This window comes from Ovis aries, chromosome 3, assembly GCF_016772045.2.
Source record: "Ovis aries strain OAR_USU_Benz2616 breed Rambouillet chromosome 3, ARS-UI_Ramb_v3.0, whole genome shotgun sequence".
Taxonomy (NCBI): Eukaryota; Metazoa; Chordata; class Mammalia; order Artiodactyla; family Bovidae; genus Ovis; species Ovis aries.
Genome location: NC_056056.1, coordinates 225,706,092 through 225,730,672, shown reverse-complemented (window position 1 = coordinate 225,730,672; position 24,581 = coordinate 225,706,092). Strand labels below are relative to the sequence as shown.

The window sequence follows — 24,581 nt, the reverse complement described above, 5'->3', positions numbered from 1 at the left end:
CCCCCGTACTGTAGCCCACCAGGCTCCTCTGTCCCTGGGATTCTCCAAGCAAGAATACTGGAGTGGGTTGCCATGCCCTTCTCGACGGGATCTTCCCAACCAAGGGATTGAATTCGGATCTCCTGCATTTCAAGCAGATTATTTCTTGTCTGAGCCACATGGGAAGCCCTTTTCCTTCATCAGTTCAGTTGCTCAGTTGTATCCAACTGTTTGTGACCTCATAGACTGCAGCACACCAGGCTTCCCTGTCCATCACCAACTCCTGGAGCCTGCTCAAACTCATCCATCAAGCCGGTGATGCCATCCAACCATCTCATCCTCTTTCAACCCTTTCTCCTCCTGTCTTCTATCTTTTCCAGCATCACGGTCTTTTCTAATGAAGTCAGTTCTTCACATCAGGTGGCCAAAGTATTGGAGCTTCAGCTTCAGCATCCATCCTTCCAATGAATATTCAGGACTGATTTCCCTTAGGATTGATTGGTTTGATCTCCTTGCAGACTCCCTTGGACTCTCAAGAGTCTTCAACATCCCAGTTGAAAAGCATCAATTCTTTAGTGCTGTTTTCTTTGTGGTCTAACTCCCACATCCATACATGACTACTGGAAAAATCATAGCTTTGACTATAACGACCTTTGGCGGCAAAGTAACATTTCTGCTTTATAATATACTGTCTAGGTTTATCAGCTTTTCTTCCAAGGAGCAAGTGTCTTTTAATTTCATGGCTGCAGTCACCATCTGCAGTGATTTCAGAGCCCAGGATAATAAAGTCTCTCACTGTTTCCATTGTTTCCCCATCTATGTGCCATGAAGTGATGGGAATGGATGCCATGATCTTAGTTTTTTGAACAATGAGTTTTAAGCCAGCTTTTTCTCTCTCCTCTTTCACTTTCATCAAGATGCTCTTTAGTTCCTCTTCACTTTCTGCCATAAGGGTGGTGTCATCTGCTTATCTGAGGTTACTGATATTTCTCCCTGCAATCTTGATGCCAGCTTGTGGTTCCTCCAGCCCAACTTTTCGCATGATGTGATCTGCATTTGTTAAATAAGCAGGGTGACAATATACAGACTTGCTGTACTCCTTTCCCAATTTGGAACCAGTCTGTTGTTCCATGTCCAGTTCTACCTGTTGCTTCTTGACCTGCATACTGATTTATCAGGAGGCTGGTAAGGTGGTCTGGTATTCCCATCTCTTTAGGAATTTTCCAGTTTGTTGTAATCCACACAGTCAAATGCTTTTGTGTCATCAATAAAGCAGAAGTAGATGTTTTTCTGGAACTTTTTTGCTTTTTCTATGATCCAACATATGTTGGCAATTTGATCTCTGATTCCTCTACCTTGTCTAAATCCACCTTGAACATCTGGAAGATCTCAGTTCATGTACTGTTGGAAGTCTAGCTTGGAGAATTTTGAGCATTACTTTGCTAGTATGTGAGATGAGTGCAATTGTGCGGTAGTTTGAGCATTCTTCGGCATTGCCTTTCTTTGGAATTGGAATGAAAACTGACCTTTTCCAGTCCTGTGGCCACTGCTGAGTTTTGCAAATTTGCTGGCATATTGAGTGCAGCACTTTCACAGCATCATCCTTCAGGATTTGAAAGAGCTCAACTGGAATTCCATCACCTCCACTAGCTTTGTTCGTAGTGATGCTTCCTAAGGCCCACTTGACTTCACATTCCAGGATGGCTGGCTCTAGGTGAGCGATCACACCATTGTGATTATCTGGGTTGTGAAGATTTTTTTTGTACAGTTCTATGTATCCTTGCCATCTCTTCTTAATATCTTCTGCTTCTGTTAGGTCCATATAATTTCTGTCCTTTATTGAGCCCATCTTTGCATGAAATGTTCCCTTGGTATCTCTAATTTTCTTGAAGAGATCTCTAGTCTTTCCCGTTCTATTGTTTTCCTCTATTTCTTTGCTTTGATCATTTAGGAAAACTTTCTTATTTCTCCTTGGTACTCTTTGGAACTCTGCATTCAGATGGGTATAGCTTTCCTTTTCTCCTTTGCCTTTCACATCTCTTCTCAGCTACTTGTAAGGCCTCCTCAGAGAATCATTTTGCCTTTTTGCATTTCTTTCTCTTCTGGATGGTTTTGCTCACTGCCTCCTGTACAAGGTTACAAACCTGCATCCATAGTTCTTCAGGCACTGTATCAGATCTAATCCCTTGAACCTATTTGTCACTTCCACTGTATAATCATAAGGGATTTGATTTACATCATACCTGAATGGCCTAGTGGTTTTCCCTACTTTCTTCAATTTAAGTCTGAATTTGGCAATAAGGAGCTCATGATCTGAGCCACAGTCAGCTCCCGGGCTTGTCTTTGCTGACTGTATAGAACTTCTCCATCTTTGGCTGCAAAGAATATAATCAATCTGATTTTGATATTGACCACCTGTTGGTCAGTATCTATTGACCATCTATTGACCGTCTGGTGATGTCCACGTGTAGGCTCTTCTCTTGTGCTGTTGGAGGAGGGTGTGTGCTCTGACCAGTGCATTCTCTTGGCAGAACTCTATCAGCCTTGCCCTGCTTCATTCTGTACTTGAAGGCCAAACTTGCCTGTTACTGCCTGTATCTCTTGACTTCCTATTTTTGCATTCCAGTCCCGTATGATGAAACAGACATCTTGTTTGATGTTAGTCCTAGAAGGTCTTGGAGGTCTTCATAGAACCATTCAACTTCAGCTTCTTCAGCATTACTGGCTGGGGCATAGACTTGGATTACTGTGATACTGAACGGTTTGCCTTGGAAATGAACAGAGGTCATTCTGTCGTTTTTGAGATTGCACCCAAGTACTACATTTCAGACTCTTTTGTTGTTGACTATGAGGGCTATTCAATTCTTCTAAGGGATTCTTTCCCACAGTAGTAAATATAATGGTCATCTGAATTAAATGTTCCCTTCTGGTCTATTTTAGTTCACTGATTCCTAAAATGTCAGTGTTCACCCTTGCCATCTCCTGTTTGACCACTTCTGATTTGCCTTGATTTATGGACCTGACATCCCAGGTTCCTATGCAGCACTGCTCTGTACAGCATCAGTCTTCACTTCCATCACCAGTCACACCCACACTGGGCATTGTTTTTGCTCTGGCTCAGCCTTTCGTTCTTTCTGGAGTTATTTCTCCACTCTTCTCCAGAAGCATATTGGGCACCTACCGACCTGGGGAGTTCATCTTTCAATGTCATATCTTTTTGCCTTTTCATACTGTTCATTGGGTTCTCAAGGCAAGAAGGCTGAAGGTTTTCCATTTCCTTCTCCAGTGGACCATATTTTGTCTTCATGGAGTTAGCTATTCTGAAACATCACATAAATAGAAGCATACAATTTGTGCCCTTGCATGTCGGGCTTCTTTGACTTAGCATAGTATTTTCAAGATATATCCATATAGTAGCCTGTGGCAGAATGACCTTCTTTTTTGTGGCCGAATAACATGGCATTGTGTGTTTCTGCCACGTTCTGGTTTATCCGCCAACCCATCAGTAGACCCTTGTGTCGTCCTCACATTCTGGCGGTTGTGAGTAATGCTGTGAACATGTGCACAAGCGCCTGGCGAGCCCCTGCGTTCAGCTCTTAGGGTGTATCCCCGGAAATGGAGTTGCAGAAACACGTGGGGATTCACATGTTGAGGAAGCACCAGGCCTTTATCCCAGAAGCTGCACCTCCCCTCCAGCGATGTGCCAGAGCCCCGGTTTCCTCGCGTTGTCACTGATGCTTAGTATTCTCCCTTCACCAATAAAAGCCGTCCTGGTGGGTAAGAAATACAAACACTGTCTCAACTGTGATTTTAATTTGCATAAGAAAAGTGAAGTCGCTCAGTCATGTCCAACTTTCTGCGACCCCGTGGACTGTAGCCTGCCAGGCTCCTCCATCCATGGGATTTTCCAGGCAAGAATACTGGAGTGGGTTGCCATTTCTTTCTCCAGAGGATTTTTGCTTTTGCCTAATTGGGCTCCCCTGCTGGTTCAGATGGTAAAGAATCTTTCTGCAATGCAGAAGACCAGGGTTCAGTCCCTCGGTTTGGAAGATCCCTTGGAGAAGGGAATGGCTACCCACTGCAGTACTCTTGCCTAGAGAATCCCATGGACAGAGGAGCCTGGGGGGTTATAGTCCGTGCGGTCACAGAGAGTCACACACGACTGAGCAGCTAACACTTCTACTGCTACTAATGGCTGATGAAAGTGAGAGTGAAGTCACCCCGCCTTGTGTGTGGCTGATGACGTCGAGTGTATTTTCACGCGCTTATTGCATTTGGATGTCCTCTTTGGAGAAGCGTCTATCCAAGTCCTTTGCCCCTTTTTTCGGTCATGCTGAATGACATGCCGGATCTCAGTTCCCCAACCAGGGACTGAACGCACGCTCCATGCCGTGGAAGCGGCGAGGCCTAACCTTGGGGGCATGCGACACACTGACTGGATCATCACAGCTTTATAGCGAGTTTTGAAATTGGGACTCCCTGGCAGCTCAGACGGCGAAGCGTCTGTCTACAGTGTGAGAGGCCTGGGTTTGATCCCTGGGTTGGGGAGATTCCCTGGAGAAGGAAATGGCAACCCACTCCAGTACTCTTGCCTTGAAAATCCCATGGATGGAGGAGCCTGGTGCAGGCTACTGTCCATGGGGTTGCAAAGAGTCGGGCACGACTGAGGGACTTCACTTTCACTTTTCACTTGAAATTGGAAAGGATGAGTCCTCCAGCTTTATTCTTCTTTTTCAAGATTTTTTGGCTATTTGGAATCCCTTGAGATTTTAGATGGTTTTTTATTTCTGAAAATCAATGCCATTGGAATTTTCATAAAGATTGCCTGGAATCTGTAGATCAGTCTGGTTGTACAGTTGGCCCTTCAGCAATGCTGAGGTTAAAGACACTGACTCTAACCAGTCAAAAATGCGAGTCTAACCTAGAGTTTGCCCTCCATGTCCGAGGTTCCGCATCCACAGATTCAACCTGTGAAGGGTTGCATAGTGCTGTAATATATATTTAGTGAACTAAAGTCCACATGTAAGTGGTCCCGTTCAGATCTGAGCTGTTCAGGGTAAACTGTGTTGTCTTCTGAATGACAGTGTCCCGGGCCGTGTACTTTCACTTTCTCTCTTCTATTTAAATCGAGCAGGTTTTAGCAGTCACTATGAAGGGTTCCATTTATAAATTTTAAATGCCTGACATACTTAACTGCATTACAAATTTAATCTATTCTTTAACTGCTTAGTCACCTGACCTAACACAATCCTTCCAGGATCCAAAAAAACCCGTAAGTGAATGAACATACAAGTGCAAGGAGCCCATCATTCTCCTGAATGTCCCTTTACCAAGAATAAACTCACTAAGATTGATCAAGGGCGAAACCCTGCTGCAGCCTGGCCTAGTGAGGACGCCCAGTGCCTGGACCCCAGGCTGACCTCCAGCTTCAAATGCAGAGTCTAAGTGTGGCCAGAACGTGGGCCCTAGGGCTGCTGGGCAAGCACCGATTTTCTCTCCATCTTGGCTTCCAAAAGGAGAGGTGGGCAGGGAGGAGCTGTGCCAGCCCCACGCTGACTCCTGGAGAGGCAGGCCCTTCCTGCAGCGGAGGTGCTCCCACACCTCCTCCTTGGTGCCCTGGCCCCTGATGAATCCGTCTTCCTGATTCACGCTGCCTCTGCACCCACACTGCGTCTCACTGATACGAGGCAGCCATGGTACCTCTCACCAGAACCGTGTGCTCACCGCAGGTGGGGCCACCCACAGCTGGTCCTTTCCTGCACGCACACCACCTCCAGGCTGCAGCCGGACACCCACCCCTGGGCTCAGCGGTCCCTGATCAAAGCTGCGTCCCACACACTGCACGGTGAATTTAGCGACCCGAAGACACATGCAGAATGGCAAGGAAAGCACCGGCCGCGCGTGTTGCTGCTGCAGTCACGAGCGGGGCTGGAAGGGCCTCCCCACGCTCGCCGTCTCAGGCCTGTGGGCCCTCAGCCCACCTGCGAGGGCACTGCTGTCTTCCACGGAGCCGGCTCCTGCTCGGCACTTCTGCGCGGCCACGGTCTCCAGGAGCTTGTTGCCCTCCTGGCCCCTCAGCCAAGCGCCAAGCCGCCTCTTCCTCACGGCCACCCCTTCCCCCGCCTGCTCATCCAGCCTCAGAGCACAGTGCAGCCGGCCTGGCCCGGCTTGGGGGAGACGTCGCCGTGCCTCTGGGGCGAAGCCCTGCTTCCTCCACAACCACATCCCACATCCAAGCGACACTGTAGCTGGGGCTCCGACGGCTGGTGCCATCATTCCGTCAGACGATCGATTTGGGGTCGTGGGGCGCCTGGGGGCCTGCAGGCTCCAGCCTCCGCATTCTGGCCTCGGTCAGAGGCCGTGCCGGGTGAGTTAGGGGATGACAGTGCCGGAGGAGGCACGGGGCAGGGTAGCAAATCCAGGCGCACAAGGGCCTGGTGGTGACAGATGGCTGCCGTTAACACAGGCGGTGCCCGTGGGGGTGGCCAGTGACTCCCCGGGAGGGGCACGCCGTGGGCTCTGGGGCGGCCGTATTGACAGCAGGGCCTCCACGTCGGCCCCGAGGGAGCCCACAGAGACAGCTTTGGGGTTTCTGCCAAAGGAGACCAGGCCATCTGGTCTCACGTTCTTAAAAGCTATTGAGAACCCCAAAGAGCTTTTATTTACGAGTGTTGTATCTGTCAGTATTTACCGTTGGAAATTAACCTGAGGAATTCTTTAAATAGTTACTCATTAATATTATTTGATGGGGGCTCAGAGGTCAGGACTTCGTGCTTCCACTGCAGGGGTGCAGGTTCGATGCCTGGACGGAGAACTGAGATCCCACACAACACTCAGTGCGGCAAAAAAATAGAAAAAGACCTTCTTGAGTAAAACTGACCTTTTAAGGCAGGGACCTCTCTGGGTGAAAGCAGCAGTGACCTCATGGTCCCCAACAGCCCAGAGTCTCTGGGGCAGCTGGGCAGCCGCCAACCATGCCCTCAGGGCTGCGGTCTGGGCAAGTCACAGTTCTGGGCAAGTCGCAGAGTCTGGCAAGTCACAGAATGGTCTCTTCCGGTCCAGGCTTGGTCCTGGGTTTCGGGAGCTGGACTCACTGCTGTCCTGCCTTAGGCCATCAGTGCCTGTAGAAGCCACGGCCTTCCTCTAGCACCTGCTTGCTACCCCCGAGAGCTGGCCAGAGTAACTGAGGCCGTGATTATCTGCCCCACTCCTGTGGGCCACGAACCATCAGGCGTTCCCAACTTTCAACCCCAGACAGGCCTGATAACAAATTCTAGATTCCTCTAAGACTCTTGCTGGCAACCACTCTCTTAGAAGAAACTGGCTCATTTAAAGGGAAATTCAATGGCTCAGCAGTAAATAGTCCGCTTGCAATGCAGGAGGAGAATGCAGGAGACTTGGGTTCAACGCCTGGGTCGGGAAGATCCCCTGGAGGAGGAAATGGTAGTCCATTCCTGCATTCTTGCCTGGAGATGCCCACGGGCAGAGGAGCCTGGCCAGTGCAGTCTGGAGGTAGAGCCAAGCCTTGCCTCTGCGGGCTCCTCAGTTGCCCAGTGCCCTGAGGCCCCCAGCAAGACCGGCAATCCGTGGGTAGACTAGGACATGAGATCCCTGGCCCCCTTCCCAACCCTGGGGCCAGTTTGGAGACGGCCAGGTTACAGTCTGCAGGGCCACAGAGAGGCGTGGGGACCTAGGGTCCCAGGTGAAGGTGGCCACCCCTGCTGTGCACCGTGGAGGCCCCCCTTGGGTGATGACTTTGGGCCCAGACAGTCATTATAGCATCCCCCACCCCCAGCTCTGAGGCTCTTGTGTCTCCCCCTCACCTCCTCGGAGACTGGCCTCCTCCCCACTCTCAGGAAGGCAGCGAGGCCCCGCTGCCCACATGCAGTCCAGGCTCAGAGCCCTTGGCCTGCCCCTGCAGAGCCCCCTGCACCTCACAAGCCGCTCTAGGGAAAGGGCCCCCTTGGTGCCCTGCACCTCCCTGCCGGAGTTCACAGTCTGGGAGGGGCTACAGCGGGGAAGGGGGCCTGAGGCTGGTGCGAGGGAGCCCCGGGCAGGCAGGAGGGCTCCAGGAGGAGTGAGTGGGGAGGGCCTGGGCAGACCGGTTTCCTATGCGTGTGTGCGCGCGCGCACATGTGGGCTTTGCTCATTGGTTGGCTGCGTGCAGGATCTTCTCCGAACCATGCCTTGCTCTTTAATTAAGGCACTTGGGCTGCGGCTGCAGCTCAGCCCACGGGCTCCCGAGCGCATCGCGCGCTTGCTCTGGGCATGTGCACCCAGCCAGGGGTCAGAACCCCACCTCCTGCAACCACTGGGCAACCAGCGAAGTCCCAGGCAAAGCTTCTGGCCACGCTTGCCCGGTCCTCTGCTGCTGCCAGGGTGCAGCTGGGCTGCAGTGCTCAGGAGGGCTTCGAGCGGGACGGGGGCGTCTCACTGGGCAGCAGGGCAGGGAGGCAGGGGGCAGCGCCACCTCCACGGTCACAACCCGTGGACGTTCAAGAAGTGATTGGGTCTTCAGCCCGCAGCATGTGCGTTTGAAATTCCACTTTCCCACTCCCAAAGTTCCTGGAGAAAGGGCCAGTTCCACTGGAAACGGCCCCGCAAAGTGGTCTACATCCGACCTGTGAAACGTGCGCATAGCCTCACTTGGAAAAAGCACCCTGTGGCTATAATCACGGGCCGTGAGATGAGGGGGTCGTCCCAGATCATCTGGGCGCCCACTGAGTGCCGTCACAAGCGCCTTTATGGAGAGGGGCGGAGCAGCTCACGGAGAGGCAGCAGTGTGAAGGTGGAGAAGACTCGGCCAGCCACGAGCCGTGGGTGCTGGCCGCCACCTGGGAACGGATGCCCTGGAGGAGGCACTGTGGACACCGTGACCTCAGGCTTCTGCCTTCCAGTACTTGAGAAGAAGCGTGTTCTTTTCAACAAGTCACCCAGTTTATGGCAGTTTGTTACAGCAGACACAGGAAATTAACAGAGTCTGGGCATCCTGTTACACCAGGATGTAACGTCCCATTCCAGGATGTAAAGACATCCCATCCCAGAGACCAATTTCGATCATCGGAAGGGCCCAGGAGCCCGCTGCAAAGCCCCTCCCCAGCCCTGTCTGAGCACGAGGAAGGATAACAACTCATGGAAGCACAAATCCGCTGAACCTGTGTGTTCTTGATACACAGCAGACAACTTGATTGTGTTTGAAGGATGCTAAGGAAGCAGCTCTTACAGACTGATTAAGAGAAAGGTGGGAGCACGTACTTCCCCTTCCTGCATAGGCAGTAACCAAACTGGGCGGGGAGCTTCCTGGTCCCCGGGGTGAGTCTCTCTCCATCTGGTGGAGGGCATTCTCAGACCCGAGACCACCACGCGGCCAGCTGATCATGCTGAGGACAGCGGTGTTCTCCGAAAGCCCCCACCTCTAGAGCACTCTGGCCCCTAAGTCAAACGTGAATCTGATTCAGCCTCCGCTCAGTTATCAGTTAGCAAGAAATACCAAGGAAAACATGAAAAGATCCCAAGAGGGTGCAATCAGCAAAATCCTGACGGGAAGTCCCCAGAGAAATGGGCAGCTTTTCGCAGCGCCGCCGCGTGAGGGCGCACACTTGGCCAAGGAGAGGGCTGCGCCTGGGGGTCTCCTCAGGGGTCGCGTTCATCACGGTTAGCCTGTGCGTTTACCACGGGGTTTCCTGTAGTGCGTGCTAGCCAGCAGATGTTTTTGTTTTCTTTAGGGAGACTGAGCCCAGAGCAGGGGTCCCCCACCTCCAGACTGGTACCCCAGTGAGTGCCCCACCACAACACGCCTCGGTCTCGAGCCGCTTCAGGGTCTTTATTGCCAGCAGGGAGAGGGGCCAGCCGGGCAGGCCGTGCAGGTGGGCCCGTGGGGTCCTCCGGAAGGGCTGCGGCGGTCGACAGTGTTTCGGACAGTGGCTGCGCCCGGGACACCCAGCGGGTGAGGGGGTGGGCGGGCGGTCACCAGCACAGGACGCCAGGACAGTACTTGTCAACGAGCCCCTGGTAGTACGGCCGCAGCGCGGCGACGTCCGGCAGGCTGGAGCTCTTGGTGTAGAGGTCGAACTTGCTGCAGCACAGGGACGGTGGCCGTGAAGCCCCCCGAGCGGCCCCCCAGGCACGACCGTGACCGTGACCGTACCGGCCCGTGAAGCCCCCCGAGCCGCACCCCTCCCGGGCACGACCGTGGCTGTGACCGTACTTGAATTCCTGCACCCAGGGCAGCATGGCCAGGTCCTGCTCGTTGCACAGCTGCTGGTAGTCGCCGAACTTGTGCCAGGGGTAAAAGGAGTGGAACCGGACGATGTAGAAGGCCTGCGGGGGGCCAGGCCTCAGGCTCCGGGCGGGGGGGCGGCGGGCCGGGCGGGGCTGGAGTGGGGGGGCGACGGGGCTGGCGGGTGGGGCTGGGGACGCCGGTCCGGGCGGGGCTGGAGGGCGGTGGTCCGGGCGGGGCTGGAGGGGGGGCGACGGGGCTGGCGGGTGGGGCTGGGGGGGCGGCGAGCGGTGCAGGGCTGCGGGGCTGCGGGGACTGCGGACCGGACGGGGTGGAGGGCGGTGGGCGGGGCTGGTGGGCGGTGGGCGGGGCCGGTGGGCGGTGGGCGGGGCTGAGGGCGCGGCGGGCCGGGCTGGTGGGCGGCAGGCGGGGCGTGGCAGGGGGGCGCGGCGGGCAGGGCGGTGCGGGGCTAGACCTTGGCTCGGTCCCCACCCCCCTCCTACCTCCGGTGGGAGGGCGAATTTGTTGAACTTCATCATCCGGTACATGTACTCTGTGGGAGAGGGCGGGTCACCACGGGCACCCAGAGGGGCAGCTCCAGATGGTCCCCGCCGTCCCCGCCCCCAACCGGCCTCACCGTCATGGCCCCAGGACATGAGGACGTTCTCGAGCCCACAGTGAGGCTGGTACATGCCAAGCTCCGTGCTGCAAGGGGGGACGGAAGGGGAGGGGCTCAGGAGCAGGACCCGGAAGGGGGAGGGGGGGGACCACGGCGAGGGAGGGCCAGGGAGCCGCACCTGTACAGCGGGTGCTGGAGGTCAGGGTTGGCCTGGAAGGTGCAGTCACGGAAGACCACAGAGGCCTGGGGACGGCAGCCGACTGGGAAGGTGTCTCCGACGACTGCCCACTGGGGACGGATGGATGGGCAGCCGTGGGTGGACGTAGCTGGCCTGCCCCCCAAGTGGGTGTCCAGAGCCTGGAGCGGAGACTGCCCCGGGCCCTGCCCTGCTGACCGCCCTCCACCCCCCTCCTCACCTGGGGCTCCCCTGCCAGAGCCAGGACCTTCCCCAGGTCGTGCAGGAGCCCGACGAGGTGGAACCAGTCTGAAGGAGAGGGAGGGAGAGGGCGGGCTAGTGGGGTGCAGGGGCCGGGGCACGGACCTGGGGCTGTGGGAGGCGCAGGGCCTACTGGGAGAGTGCCGGACCCACCCTCCCTCCCCAGCACCCGTCAGGGCAGGTGGGGAGCACACCCTTGTCTGGATGGGCCTCCCGGATGCCCTCAGCTGTCTGGAAGGCATGGAAGGAGTTGGGGAAGTCCACGTCGGGGTCTGACTCATCCACCAGCCCGTCCAGCATGTCCACAGCCTCCATGACAGTCATCCTCTTATAGGAGAAGCCCCCGAACTGGGCATGCTGGGCCAGGAAGGGAGAGGTCAGTGTGGTCCCAGGGTCAGCCCTCAGGGCCTCCGTTTAGGAGTCGGCCACCTACCTTCCTCCTGACGAAGTCCACAGTCTGCCAAGTGTGCATAAGCTTGTAGGTGGCGAAGACACGGTCCAGAAGTGGGCCAGACTGCAAGCCAGAGGGTCAGCCAGGCAGCCCGCCAACCCCTGCCCTTGACACCCAGGGGGCCACTGCCTGCCTCTCCCAGGCCCCAAGCTGTGGACAGGGTGGCCCCTGGAGCTGTGTGAGGGGCCAGGGCAGGAGAGGCGGGGCCGGGGAGCGGTCCTCACCGTGTAGTTTCGGAAGCTGTCCTTGTCTTTGGCTGCTCCTGGCTCCATGTCAGGCTGGGAGACCAGGGGAGGGTCTGGGTCCTGGTAGGGTGGGGAGGGGGGTGGACCCATTTCACCAGGAAGTCAGCTCCAAGAGGAAGGGAGGACACCCCATGGGGGCCGGGACTGTTGGGTGTGGAGCGGCAGAGAGGCGGTGGGCACCCCAGGGCACCGGCGCGTGGCCTTGGCGAGCCCGAGTCAAGACTTCCGGCCCCGAGTCCTTATCTCCTGAGCGGATGCTGGGGATGCCTGCTCCGAGGGTGATGCTTGGCCGTGGCTACACAGCACCCGCACCGGAGTCTCCTCAGGACGCAGGTCCACAGGGAACTCAGCGTTTGGGCCCGTGACCTCTGCCCTAGATAGACCACGGCCGGGAGGGAGCCCTTTGACCCAGAGGAGTGGGCCGGCAGAAACCCGCTGGGCGCGGGGCACGGGGTTGCCCCGCTTTCCCTGAGCTCGCAGTCTGCGTGGGCCGGGGGTACTCACCGCAGCCACCTTCATCCTGAGAGAGGCACAGCTCCACGGGCCCTCGTGCCCGTATATATGCCCACAGGTTACATAAGTGACCAGACACCACCCAGCCCCTTGGCCTTGGCCCTCGGTAATGAGTGACCATCCACCCTCCTGCTGGCCTCTGAGAGTTAATGTGTCAGCATAGCACCCCCTCCCCCCGCCCCCAGCCAACCTCCACGTCCCTGCAGCAACTAACCTGCCCCGGAGGTTGAGGTCGCCAGACTCCCACCCCTGCCAGGAGCTTTAAGCTCCTCCGGACGCTGCCCCTCCCAGCTCCCTATCTTCCCCAGGCACCTGGGAGTGGGGCGGGGCGGGGCTTGTTTCAGAAAACGCTATTTTGACATTTTTGACAGAATATTTATTTATTTGGCCAAGCGGGGTCTTGGCTGCAGGGCTCAGTGGTTGCAGTGCCCCGGCTAGGTGCTCAATGGCACGTGGGGTCTTGGTTCTCCGCCAGGGTCCTTAACCATGAGAGCTCCAGAGAAGTGCCCTTTGACACTCGTTCAGAAGGGATGAAGACTTCATTCATGATTGTGAGATGGGAGAGATGTTCACATGGTCTGCTGGAACACAGCAAGGTCAGCTGGGGTTTCACAGCCCTGGGGTGGGGGTGGGGGACTGGGCAGGGGTCAAGGGGAAATTCCCAGAGGAGACGTCAAGGGAAGGGGCAGCCTTGCTAAACCGACTTGACAGGATTCTCTCCAGGGTGGGATTCTTGCTAACACTGGGTGAGGCTCATGGCTCAGAGAGGCTCAGGGGATCTTTGCCAGGCTCTGAGGCTGAGGCTGCATCTCCAGTCAGGGCAGAAATGAACTCACGGCCCGGGTCACTCAAGGGCCAGGCTCGGCAGGACACACAGCAGGGCCTCACAGCCTGGAGCTGATGACGGTGTCATAGGAGAGGGCTGAGGCCAGGGTGCAGTCTGGGCCAGGAGAGGGCAGTGGGCCAGGGGTTCTCCACACGGCTCCTCCTGCCCTCCTGAGAGTCAGCTGGGGGTGCTTGGCACCCCGTTTAAAACGGTGGAGTGCTCTCAGCCCTGTGAGCCGCGGCGCCTCCAGCACTCCGAGGCCAGGCATCCCTTGTTCTCTGTGCTCCTGAGGTCAGTTTCCTCCGCTCCTCCACGGATGTGTCAGTCTCTGGGTGGGGGCTGATGTTTTATTCACTGTTTCTACAAGTGCTCTGCAAATATTTGCTTCAGGGATGGAGAGGGGACGCCAGGGGGGAGACTGGACCCATCACCCCAAAGCAGGTTGGTCGCTTGGACTGAGGGAAGGAACAAAGGGCCGGCTGGCGGGGCTGGTTGAGGGCGGGAGACAGGACAGGACCAGAGGCTCTGGCCGGAGCGGGAGCAGCGGGAGGGGATGGGTGGGGTCCCGGCAGGCGTCCCCCAGGTCTCGAAGCAGGCGGTCGGACAGGCGGCTGGGACATGGCCTGGAGCTTGGAGGCCGTGTGGACACCAGTGTGATGCTGTAACCGTGACAGGCGACCCAAGGGAAACGGCCCGAGGCTCAGGGAGCACCTGGGGGGCCGCCTGGCTCAGGGAGCACCTGGGGGGCCGCCTGGCTCAGGGAGCACCTGGGGGGCCGCCTGGCTCAGGGAGCACCTGGGGGGCCGCCTGGCTCAGGGAGCACCTGGGGGGCCGCCTGGCTCAGGGAGCACCTGGGGAGGCGCCGGGCACCACGGCCCTAGGGGCCGCCTGGCCCAGGGAGCACCTGGGGGGGTGCTGGGCACCACGGCCCGGGGGGCTGCCTGGCTCAGGGAACACCTGGGGGGGCGTCGGGCACCACAGCCCTGGGGGCCCGAGGCTCAGGGAGCACCTGGGGGGACGCCGGGCACCACAGCCCTGGGGGCCGCCTGGCTGAGGGAGCACCTGAGGGGGCACCGGGCACCACAGCCCTGGGGGCCGCCTGGCAGGTGGTGTCGCCTCGTGGAGGCGCCGTGTGGGGCCGTGCCCCCTCCCGGCGAGCACCGGGCACTGCACCGCGGGGACTTTGCCCAGGGCCGGGCCGCGGCGGGCTTTGCCCAGCTGAGCTCCTAACTCCCCGACCCAGCCTTCCTGGGGCCTCCTCTTCCTCATCCCGGAGCCCGTCTGGCCCTCACGGCCCACCCTCCCTGCCCGCTCTTCCGACACCCCTCAGTGACCACAGGCCTCTCCAGCCCCAGCAAGCGCCTATTCCAGCCTCCGCACGGCATCCAAGCTGAGGTGGCTGCCCTCCGTCCACCCCCCGAGCCGGGCAGGGACCAGCCCGGGCTGACCTCCCGTGGCCTGGCGGAGGGGAGGGGAGCCACGAGCTGGAGGAGTCAGCACGAGGATGGGGAGCGCCCACCCGTGGGGCGCCCAGCTCAGGATCTGTGGGTGGGCACTGAGGTGCCCACAGGCCCGGCCCTGCTCCCTGGCTGGGAGTTGGTGGTGCTCCCTTCACTCGGTGGCTGAAAGGCTGACGCGGCAAAACGTCGACAAATTAAGTGCTGCACGAAAGGCCTGCTGATCAGGGAGATCGCCCTTCTGAGCCCCTAGACCCAGGTGCTGGGACAGAAGGCCCTAGCTCCCAGCATGTAACTCCTCCCCCAGCCGCCAACCTGCCCACTCCAGACTCCGCCTCTGGCTGACTTGTCCACTGATAGCCGGGGCCTGGTCCCACTGGGTCCCCGCGCTGGGCAGGGGGCGCTCAGGGAGCCCCTGTGGGCTGTGGAGCCCTGGCCCTTGGTCGGCCACCCTTACGCACCTGGAGCTAAGGTTCTCCCAGGCGATTCTGGGAGAACTGCCACCCCCACCCCACTCCCACCCTGCTCTGCCTAGCTCCAGGACCCCTCCACCCTCTCCCCAGCTGCCCTCAGGGAGTTCAGGCAGAGGTCTCTGTTGCTACCCTGGACCCAACTGGAGCAGAACAGCCCAGCCCTAACCCTACCATGTCAGGACAAGTGGCCAACCCAGAGTCCCTCTCTCCCGCAGCCCAGAGGAGGCCTGGTGTGCTCAGGTCCCCGACGCCTGCCCCATGTCCTCGGGCAGACCCTCTCCTCTGTGCCCTGTTCTGGCATCTAATGTTGCCAGCCGCCTCCTCTCAGCCCCGACCCCCGAGTGTTACCCTCTCTCAGTGCAGAGCCCCTGGGTGATCAGACGCCGCTGGGCCCCCACGTGGGCCTCTAAGTCCACAGCGATTGGAGGCTGGCTGCTGCAGAACGTGACGGGGGAGAGCGGGGCAGGGGTGTTCGCTGGTGCCTGCACTGCCCTTCGAAGGGCTTCTCTCTGCAGGCACGCTGGGCTGGGGGCTCAGCTGCAGCCCTGGGGATGTGGTGCAGCATCCCAGCTGGGACAGGCCTGCCCCCCGGCTCAGCCATAGCTGTGGGGGCTGCTGGGGTCCACGGGGACCGAGTCCCGGGGGCCGGCCGACCCGACGAGCTGCCACAGGCGGTGGCTGAGGTTCTGCACCTGGCAGGTACCCAGCGCACAGCCCACACGCAGGAGCTGGGCTCTAGGCCTGCGGGGACCCAAGTGTCGGCGGGGGCCATTGCGGAGAGGCTGACCCCTGGCAGGGGCCAGGCTGGCACTCTTCTTGGGCTGGAGGGCCTGGTGCAGCTTCCAGACCGCGGGAAGGGCTGCAGGGTGCCGAGGCTGCGAGCCACTGGCAGGTGTCCGGGCTGGGGGCTCCCTGCACAGGGAGACGGAGGAAGTAAACCCAGTGGTCCAGCCTTTCAGGGAAGCCCACAGCTTTCCACAGCCTGGAGCATGGCCAGGGGAAGCCCACAGCCACCAAGTCACTGGCCAGCAGGCCAGGGGAAGCCCACCCCACCCCACCCCACCCCCCAGGCTGGAGCACGGCCAGGGGAAGCCCACAGACCCCACGCCATGGGCCAGCAGGCCAGGGGAAGCCCACTGAGCTCAGGGCTGGGGTTCTGGCCCTCAGCCATCTCAGTAGCCCATTCAAGGGCCGGGCAAGCAGCTGCCTGACTTCCCTGGGCTACTCTGCTCAGGACTAAGTTACTCCCTTCCCTTGGGGTGGGGGAAGGTGGGCAGGTGTGGGAAGCCCCTTAACCTCCCCTCCCACAGCTGACCCTCCTTCTGAGGGGTCTGCTCTGCCAGTGGGGCAGTGGGCATGCCTTAGAAGAGCAAGCAAAGAAAAAGGAGCCGTCTGCCCTGCGAGGGGTGCCCAGGGCCTGGGGCTGGATTTAGCATGTGAGCCCTAGCAGTCGAAGCGGGTTTCCCCCAGTTCGCGGTTCTGGGGCCGCGGCGGGGTGGGGCCTTCCGGAGCATCTGATTTCCTGCCCCGGCAGCCAGGGTGGTCTGAGACCTGCTCACCTGTGTCGCGTGGGCGGTCGGCTCCGGGCCAGGCCGAGGGACAGCGCGCCTGGGAGCTGTAGGTAGAGGAGGCTGATGCAACCGAGGGTGACCGTCAGGAGCCGGGCCATGCGGGCGGGGCCGGAGGGGGCGGCGAGCCGGGCAGGTGTGGGGGGCGGCCCCAGGCCCGCAGTGCTTCCGCGGGCACCTCGGGGCGTAGACTGGAGCCGGTCGGTCAGTTGGCGAGGGTCTCCGGCAGGTGGTGCGGGAGCCTCCTCGCCACTTTGTGCCCAGAGTCTTGCAGGTGCCAGAGCCCCAGCACCTCCCGGGCTAAATAGTCTCCCAGGGGGGCGGAGCCGGACGCGCCGGCTGGGCGGGGTCCCGGCCCTCCCCACCCGGACCCCTACTGGGGCCGCTTCTGGAGACGGGGCGGCGGGCCGGGGACCCCCAGAGCCAGCGTCGCCTCCGCCACCTTCCGATGGGAGACCCTGTCCCTGGGCCTGGAGGGGCCGAACTGTCCAGGGTGAAGGAGAGGGTGCTGCGGGGTGTGGTCGCAGAGCGGATCCCGCCCACCGCCCTGGGGCTTGCCCCCAGATTTCTGAGCCAGTGGGAGGCGGAGGCCAGCCAGAGGAGATTCTGAGATCCCCTCCTCAGTAGAGCGCCCAGCAGCTCTGTTCCTGAAATCTCCACCCACGCCCCCCGGGGGGGGCTTCCCCGCGGACTCCGACAGTAAAGAATCCGCCTACAATGTGGGAGACCTGGGCTCGATCCCTGGGTTGGGGAGATCCCCTGGAGAAGAGAAGGGCTACCCACTCCAGTATTCTGGCCTGGAGAATTCGGTGGGCCATATAGTCCAGGGGATCAGACACGACTGAGCGACTTCCACACGTTTCCTCCCATTGCTGAAATATTAAATGGTTTCTGCAAGGAATTTAAATAGGTACGGACTCTTAATTGCCACCCACTGTGGATTCCTTTCCCAGGCCAGGATGGGTGCCTTTGTTTTACTTTCTCGTATGTGCGTTTTTTTGGGGGTCTGTGTCCTGTGTGTGTGCCTTATATGCGCACACATATCCATATGCAGGCAAAAACATCTGGAAACATAGAGCTTCAGCTGAAGCTCCAGTGCTGTGGCTACCTGATGCGAAGACCTGACTTGCAAAAGACCCTGATGCTGAGAAAGACTGAAGACTGGAAGACAAGGGGACAACAGAGGATGAGATGTTTACACAGCACCACAGACTTGAGGGACATGAATCTTTACAAACTCCTGGAGAGAGTGGGCGACAGAGGAGCCTGGCGTGTTACAGTCCATGAGGTCACAAAAGACAGACACGACGTAGCAGCTGACCGGTAGCGACAGGCAGAGGGACTGCCTCACTTTCCCACGCCTGAGCCCACGCTGACAAGGAGGTGCCTGTGGCTTCACTGATCCTGCACTGGGGGACAATTAGGTGATTTCCAGGCTTTCCAAGAGCAAGTGCCCTGCTTCGTGAGCTCAAGGATGTGTCCCTACAGGATATATTTGCAGGCATGGGGATTCTGGCTAAAGGTGAGCCCGTGTTTGTGTTGACAGGTGGAGCCAAACTGCTCTCCACAAGGCTGACACGCCGCCAGCTGATGATGGCCTTGGGGCCAGGGTTCCTCACCCCTTTGTCCGTCTGAGCTGGGACGGTTATCCCATCATGCCCCAGACATTTTTGATCGCCCGTGCATCTGGGTCCGTGTTTCCTCTTCTGTCTTCCCACCCCAGTCTTGCTCACGCTGTGAGGTCATCATGAGTGTCCTGGTCCCTCTCCCTGCCTCCTTCTGCACAGGCCATGGGAGCTCAGCAAACACTAGCTGGATGAATAGACTAACAAGTGGGGGCCCCCGCTGTGTTACAGAGCTGGGTTTCTGTCCTGAGGCAGGTAAGGAAGCAGCAGCAGATATTCTTGTTTCTATTTGTTTATTTTTACCGGAAGGAGGGCGGGTGATGGGATCACATTTCTGTTAGAAAAGTGGGCTTCAGCAGGGCAGCCAGTCTGAAGCACGGGCAGGAAGGATGCGGTGGGGGGGGGGGGGTCGGAGACGCAGAGCAGGGGCGGGGGGCAGACGAGGGGAGAGTGGGGGAGGGGTCGGCTACCTGGGGGACCTGCGGGCAGGGATGTCTGGCTGGCCTCCAGTGTCCCGGGCCGGGGGCTGAAGAGAAGGCAGAACTGGAGCGCCATCTGGGGAGTTTTGGAACCGGCACGTCTGTGGGAGGTGGGAGGGTGCTGGGCATCACTCTCAGACGGTGCACAGAGAGGACAGAACCTGGAGTGGGAGGGGGACAGGCAGAGGCCCTGGGGCGGGCCAGCCCCCCCACCCCCTGCAGTGCGCTGTGCTCCGTGCTGCCAGGACCATCCTTCCAAAACACAAGTGACCACATCCCTCACCCACCAACAAAGGAGAATTGGTGTGTCTCCTGGCGGGCCAGCGCTTAAGACTCCACACTTCCAGTGCCAGGGGTGTGGGTTTGATCCCTGCTTGGGGAACTAAGATCCCACAAGCTGTGTGGTGTGGCCCCAAATTTTTTCTTAATTTCTTAAATTTACTTTACTTATTTTTCAAAAGCTTCTCAATTTACTCATTACTTTTGGTTGCTCCGGGTCTCTGTGGCTGCAAGCGGGCTTTCTCTAGCCGCGCTACCAAGGCTCCTCTTCCCTGCGGCGGTCTCTCTGGTTGTGGAGCACAGGCTCCCGGCTCAGCGGCCTCATCACTGCGGCCGTCGGGCTCAGTGGTGTGGCGCGTGGGCTTAGTTGCTCCTCCGCGTGTGGAATATTCACAGACCGGGGATCGAACCTGTATCCCCTGCTTTAGCAGGTGGATTCTTATCTACTGCACCACCACCGAAGTCCCCATTTTTTTTTTTTTTTTTTTACTAAAGGAAAAAGAAATAAAAATTCCCAGTCTCTACATCAGGCGGAGGAAAGCCTCAGCAGTGTCCGTCTGCATTCTTCCTCTCAAAACACTTGCTGCCACCGAAGGCCTGTTTCCCCCACAGCCCCTGGGCAGGTGTCCTCTGGCATCAGGGTGCAGCCTGGGAGCTTAGTTCACCCCACGGCTGCAGACTGGGTCAGAGACCCCTGTGACCCCGCTGCCTCTGCGGGGCACAGCCCCTGGCGCTTGTCGTCCGTGACTGTGCGTGTGCCGCTCCCCCAGGGGAAACCCACAGGCCTCCCCCATGGTGCTCAGTGCAGAGCCACTTCTGGGGATGGCAGGCTGGCCACCCAAGCACTGCTCGGCCGTGGAGACAAACAAGACGCGGCCCAGGGAACTGCAGGCGGCGGTGTGCTGGCGGCCGCGGAGGCATGCTTTGGAGAGTGTCCATGGGGCAGGAAAAGCCAGGGCGGCTTTGGCTGCGTAGACGCGTCTAGTGAGGTTTTGTCTGAGTGTCTTAAGGTGGGAAAGACTGAGCTTGATCCTGATGGTGAGGATCCTAGAGAGGGAAAGATGAGGCAGGGCACCGACAGCAAACAGCCAGAGGAGGGCAGGGGGCAGGAGGGGCCGAGCCTCTGTGTAACTGCGGCCGGGGGGGGGGGGGGGGGGGGGGGGGGGTGAGGGCCAGACTTGGGGTGATGCAGGTCTGTTTTCTCTGTGAAGGAGGCCAGCAGGGCCATCTCTGCGACACTGGAGGGGGCGCCAGAGGCTTGAGGAAACTGCAGAGTGACGCGCACTGGCCAGATGTGGGCTAGCTGGGCGGCAGGGAGAGCAGTGACCTGCAGCTGGGGCCGGGGTGTCACGGTGCGGGGTCACTCTGCACCAGATGCTGCTACAGGCTGGAGGAGACGGGTGGGCAGGACTGTGCGTGGCTGGGATTTGCTAGTCGGGGAGGTGGGGGCGAGGGTGTTGGCAGGGTGACGGGCACTGGAGCCATGCTAGGTGGGGGTGAAAGGACAGAAAGGGAGCCAAGGGGCCCCAAAATGAGAGGGCGCGCCTGCTGCGGGTGGGGAGGCGCAGACCCTCAGGAAGGGAGGAAGCACCCAGAGGGGGACAGGTACAGGGTGCTAGCAAGAAAGCTGAGCAGGGGTATCATGCTCTGGAAGTGACCCTAACCCTACCCTTGACCCTAAAGTGCCTCTGAGACGGCTCAGGGAGTGGGCTCCTTGCAACAGGGCCCAAGGGTGGGGGAATATAGGGGGCAGGGTCCCCACCGTCTCTGCAGGAGAGCCTGTCCTGGGCTCAGGGGCCAGGCCAGAGGGCTTGCCAGGGACACTGCCTGCCCATGCATGAGCTCAGTGGCGTGGCAGTGGTGGCCAGGACCTTTTGGGATAGAAGTGAGAAAAACCAACTTCAGACAGCCGGGGCAGAAAGGAGGGGTTCTCATCCCAGGACTCAACAGCAGCAGAAGAGGCTGTGACAGGCCTGTGCCCAGGGCAGGGCGGGGGCCCAGTGGTCTCCTCTTTCAGCCCTCTCTGGCTTGGGTTTTCGGGGCTCCCATTTGTGAGGGCGGGCAGGACCGTCAGCAGTCTGCTCCTTCACAGGTTCTCAAAGTGCCACACTCATCCAGAAACGAGCTCCCCGTCCCAGCGAGTCAGCGGCAGCCCCGAGGCCCCCCCCACCGCGTGACGCCTCTCCTAGTGTCTGCCCGAGACTCTGAGTCCCTCCTGCCCATCCGTGTGGCATGCAGGGCCCGAGGGTGGGAGGCACTGCTGGGAACCTCAGCAGGGCAGCCTGCTCCCTGCTTTTCACAGCAGGGTGTGCGGCGCGCTGTTCTGAAGAAGATCAGCCCTGGGATTTCTTTGGAAGGAATGATGCTAAAGCTGAAACTCCAGTACTTTGGCCACCTCTTGCGAACAGCTGACTCATTGGAAAAGACTCTGATGCTGGGAGGGATTGGGGGCAGGAGGAGAAGGGGACGACAGAGGATGAGATGGCTGGATGGCATCACTGACTCGATGGACGTGTGTCTGAGCGAACTGCGGGAGATGGTGATGGACAGGGAGGCCTGGCGTGCTGCGATTCATGGGGTCGCAGAGTCGGACACTGAGCGACTGAACTGAACTGAACTGATGTTAAGCGTTTCGCCTCACTGAGACCGGGCTCCCGAGTGGGGCCAGAGCCCTCCTCAGGCAGGAAACCCCAAGGGCAGGCCTGACTGGGCCCCCTCCCTTGCCAGGATGGCGGCGTCCGGGACGTCCCAGGGCCCCTCCCAGTCCCGGAGGCCCGTGCGCAGGACTGCGCCTTCCAGTCTTCCTCCGGGCTGACAGCGCGGGCGGGGAGACCCTGGGAGCCGCGCGGGCCCGAGCCTGAGAGCGCCCGGGGCAGGACCCGAGACCCCACGGCCTGCGAGGGCGCCGCGGCCGCGGGGCGCGCTCCCACCCGGGCCGAGCGGGCCTGCGACCCGGAGCCGCCGTCCCTGTCACCGCCTGGGGGCGGGGAGAAGCGGAGCCCCGCCCCCTGGTGCGCGGCCCAATAAGGGTGCGCCTCTTCGGGCTCCTCCCACCCGGGGCGAGGCCCAATGAGGGCGCGCCGCTCTGTGCCCCGCCCTCCCGGGGCGGGGCGAGGGCGCGCAGGCGCACGGCGCGGCCGGGCGGGCCGGCGGGCTGGGAAGATGGCGGCGCAAAGCCTGGCGGCCGCCGCAAACCTACCCCGGAGCGTCCGGGGCGCGCGGGCCGGGGCCGGGGCCGGGCCATGAGCGCGCCGCCCTCGCGTGCCCGAGCCGCGGAGCCCGCCCGCGCCCCTCGCCATGGCGCGGCTCGCGGACTACTTCGTGCTGGTGGCGTTCGGGCCGCACCCGCGCGGTGAGTGCCGGCGCGCGGCCGCGGGCCGAGGGCCGGGGGCCGGGAAGGGGCGGCGGGGCGGCCCCGGGCCCGCCGGGCGCTCGCTGCGCCGGGCCGGCCACCCGGGGTCGGGGGTCACGGGGGCCGGCCTCCCCGACGTGGGCCGCGCGGCGTGACGGGGCGGGCCGCGCTCGCCGGCCGCCGTCAGGGCAGAGGCGGCCCGGCCGCGCCTCGGCGTCGCCGGCAGGCGGGAGGGCCCCGGGCGGCTCGGCCTGCGCCTCCCAGATGGGTGGGACGGGCTCCCTTCGCGGGGGCCGGCCGCCGGAGGGCTCTGCCTCCAGGGGCACGGGCCGCTCAGCCGGCTGCAAGCCCCTTCTCTGACCCCCGGGGCCGCCGGCCTGGAGCCTGTGGCCCCTGTGCCGTGTCTCAGGCCCAGGAGGCTGGGGGCGTGCAGACAGGGTTGGGGCTCAGGGACTGCTTCTTGGAGAGGCGGCGTTTGAGCCGGAATTCGGAGGACATCGGTAAGAACTGTGGGGAGGAGAGAGAAGAGTGTTCCTGGCCAAGGGCCTGCCCGCCAAGCCTGGGTGAGAGCGCGGCCTGGTGCCCGTGGCCGGGGGCTCCGTGTCTCGGATCACCACCTGTGTCTGAGAACCCTCCAGCCCAGGGGGTAGGAAAAAGCCTGACGATGACATCAGCACCGGCCGCGGAGACGTCGGCGTCGGGGAGCGCACTCCGTGTGCCAGGCCCTGCTCTGCCCCTGCGTGCACGAGTGCGCTTCCTCCTCCCGGCAGCCTGCGGAGGGCTCCGTCGTCGCCCCCATCCGAACGCTGCAGTCCGGGCAGAGGCTGAGCGCCTGGTCGGAGCCACTACAGAGGGAGTGGGACCCGCGCCGGGGCTCGCCCAGAGCCTCGCTGCGGCTCAGACCCCAGCTGCAGGAGGGCAGGCGCGGCTTTGGGGTGGTGGGGACGGCTGTGTGGTCAGGTTGGGGCTGAGCCTGGAGCCTGAGGGTGGGGTCAAGACCCCCATTCTACCCTGCTTCTTGACGCCCTGGCTGCCGCTGTCGCCCTCCTTGCCTTGCCTCTCCCGGAGCCTGCGCCTGCTGGGCCCCACCCTCCTCACTCCCTCTCACACGGGGGGCCTCTACCCGTCCTGTCCGCCCGACACCCTCGGTGTCAGGGACGGCGTTCTGGGCCGGGACCAGTCGTCCTCGCGTGCAGCCTGCACGTGGAGGCTGTGAGTGCCCCACAGGCCAGACGGAGAGCTGTCTTCTCCAGGACCCGTGGGGTGGGGCAGCGAGAAGGCTGTGCCCTGCGGCAGGGGGTGCACAGGGTCTGGGGCGACCGGGCTGGGTGAGGTGCGGCCCCAGCATGAGGGTCCCGGGACTGCATAAGCAGGGGGGGCTGAGGTCGCCGCAGGCTGTGCGGGGAGGCTGAGGAGGCAGAAGCCGGGGAGGCATGCTGATGGTGGCGGCAGCTGGAGTGCGTGTCAGGGGAGGAGAGGCAGCCTCGGCGGGCTCCACGGCAAGCTGGCGGCGGGCACCCACAGAGCGTGTGGCCTCTGAGTGGGCAGGGGAGAAGGTCGGTGCCACAGTGCCTGTCACCCTGAGTGACGGGAAGGAGTGAGTCTTAAGATGTCCCCTGCAGTAGGGCTGGGGGCCGTGGAACCCCCTAACCGCTACCTTCTGGGATTGGAGCTGGCCACCTGCTGGCTGGCCACCTCGCCTCAGGGCCTTCCTTGGCAGGACTGGTCCAGCCTGTGAGGAGCCAGCCCCCAGGCTGCAGCAGAGGCGCGCAGCCTGAGGCCCCGGCCTGGCCTCTCGGTGCCTCTGTGACCTCGGGCCAGTCTTTCGGCCCCTGCGCCGCTGTCTCCTCTTCTGGTGGCGGGATGAGTCACAGAGGCCTCCCCGCCAGCTGCCGTGAGCACGGTGGGGGGGGGGGGGGATGCACACACGCCGCGCTCACACAGGAAGCTCCAGGAAGTGACGGGTGTCTTGTTAACACCAAGCCGCACATGTGTGGACGCTCGTGGCAGTGGGCGCCTTTGCTGGAGCTGGAGGGCCCCTGCCTGCTGGCAGGCCTCGG

General features: G+C 60.6%; 3 protein-coding genes across 7 annotated transcripts in view; 1 reads left to right on the top strand and 2 right to left on the bottom strand.

The window, feature by feature from the left end:
* Positions 1-9,783: 9,783 nt before the first annotated feature.
* MIOX (myo-inositol oxygenase) lies at positions 9,784-12,482 on the bottom strand. The gene is made up of 10 exons (XM_027968277.3): positions 12,454-12,482; positions 11,929-12,009; positions 11,687-11,767; positions 11,448-11,610; positions 11,234-11,301; positions 10,996-11,105; positions 10,836-10,903; positions 10,702-10,751; positions 10,187-10,299; positions 9,784-10,054 (listed from the first exon to the last, which is right to left on the bottom strand). Exons 1-10 carry the CDS (start codon positions 12,466-12,468, stop codon positions 9,946-9,948), a joined length of 858 nt encoding a protein of 285 aa, XP_027824078.1. The 5' UTR covers positions 12,469-12,482; the 3' UTR covers positions 9,784-9,945.
* Positions 12,483-12,683: 201 nt separating this feature from the next.
* Positions 12,684-24,581, top strand: part of SBF1 (SET binding factor 1) — a 39,764-nt gene continuing 27,866 nt past the window's right edge. For 4 of the 5 annotated variants that reach the window (XM_027968271.2, XM_027968269.2, XM_027968270.2 and 1 more), the window contains exon 1: positions 22,309-22,521. In XM_027968271.2, coding sequence (XP_027824072.1) covers positions 22,467-22,521 — 55 coding nt within the window. In that variant the 5' untranslated portion in view covers positions 22,309-22,466. Of the gene's footprint in view, positions 13,059-22,308; positions 22,522-24,581 lie in introns of those variants that run through there. The other variant, XM_042247952.2, reaches the window with a different exon arrangement.
* Positions 12,816-17,062, bottom strand: ADM2 (adrenomedullin 2). The gene is made up of 2 exons (XM_027965868.2): positions 16,778-17,062; positions 12,816-16,130 (listed from the first exon to the last, which is right to left on the bottom strand). The coding sequence occupies exons 1-2, from the start codon at positions 16,885-16,887 to the stop codon at positions 15,812-15,814; spliced, it is 429 nt and encodes a 142-aa protein (XP_027821669.1). The 5' UTR covers positions 16,888-17,062; the 3' UTR covers positions 12,816-15,811.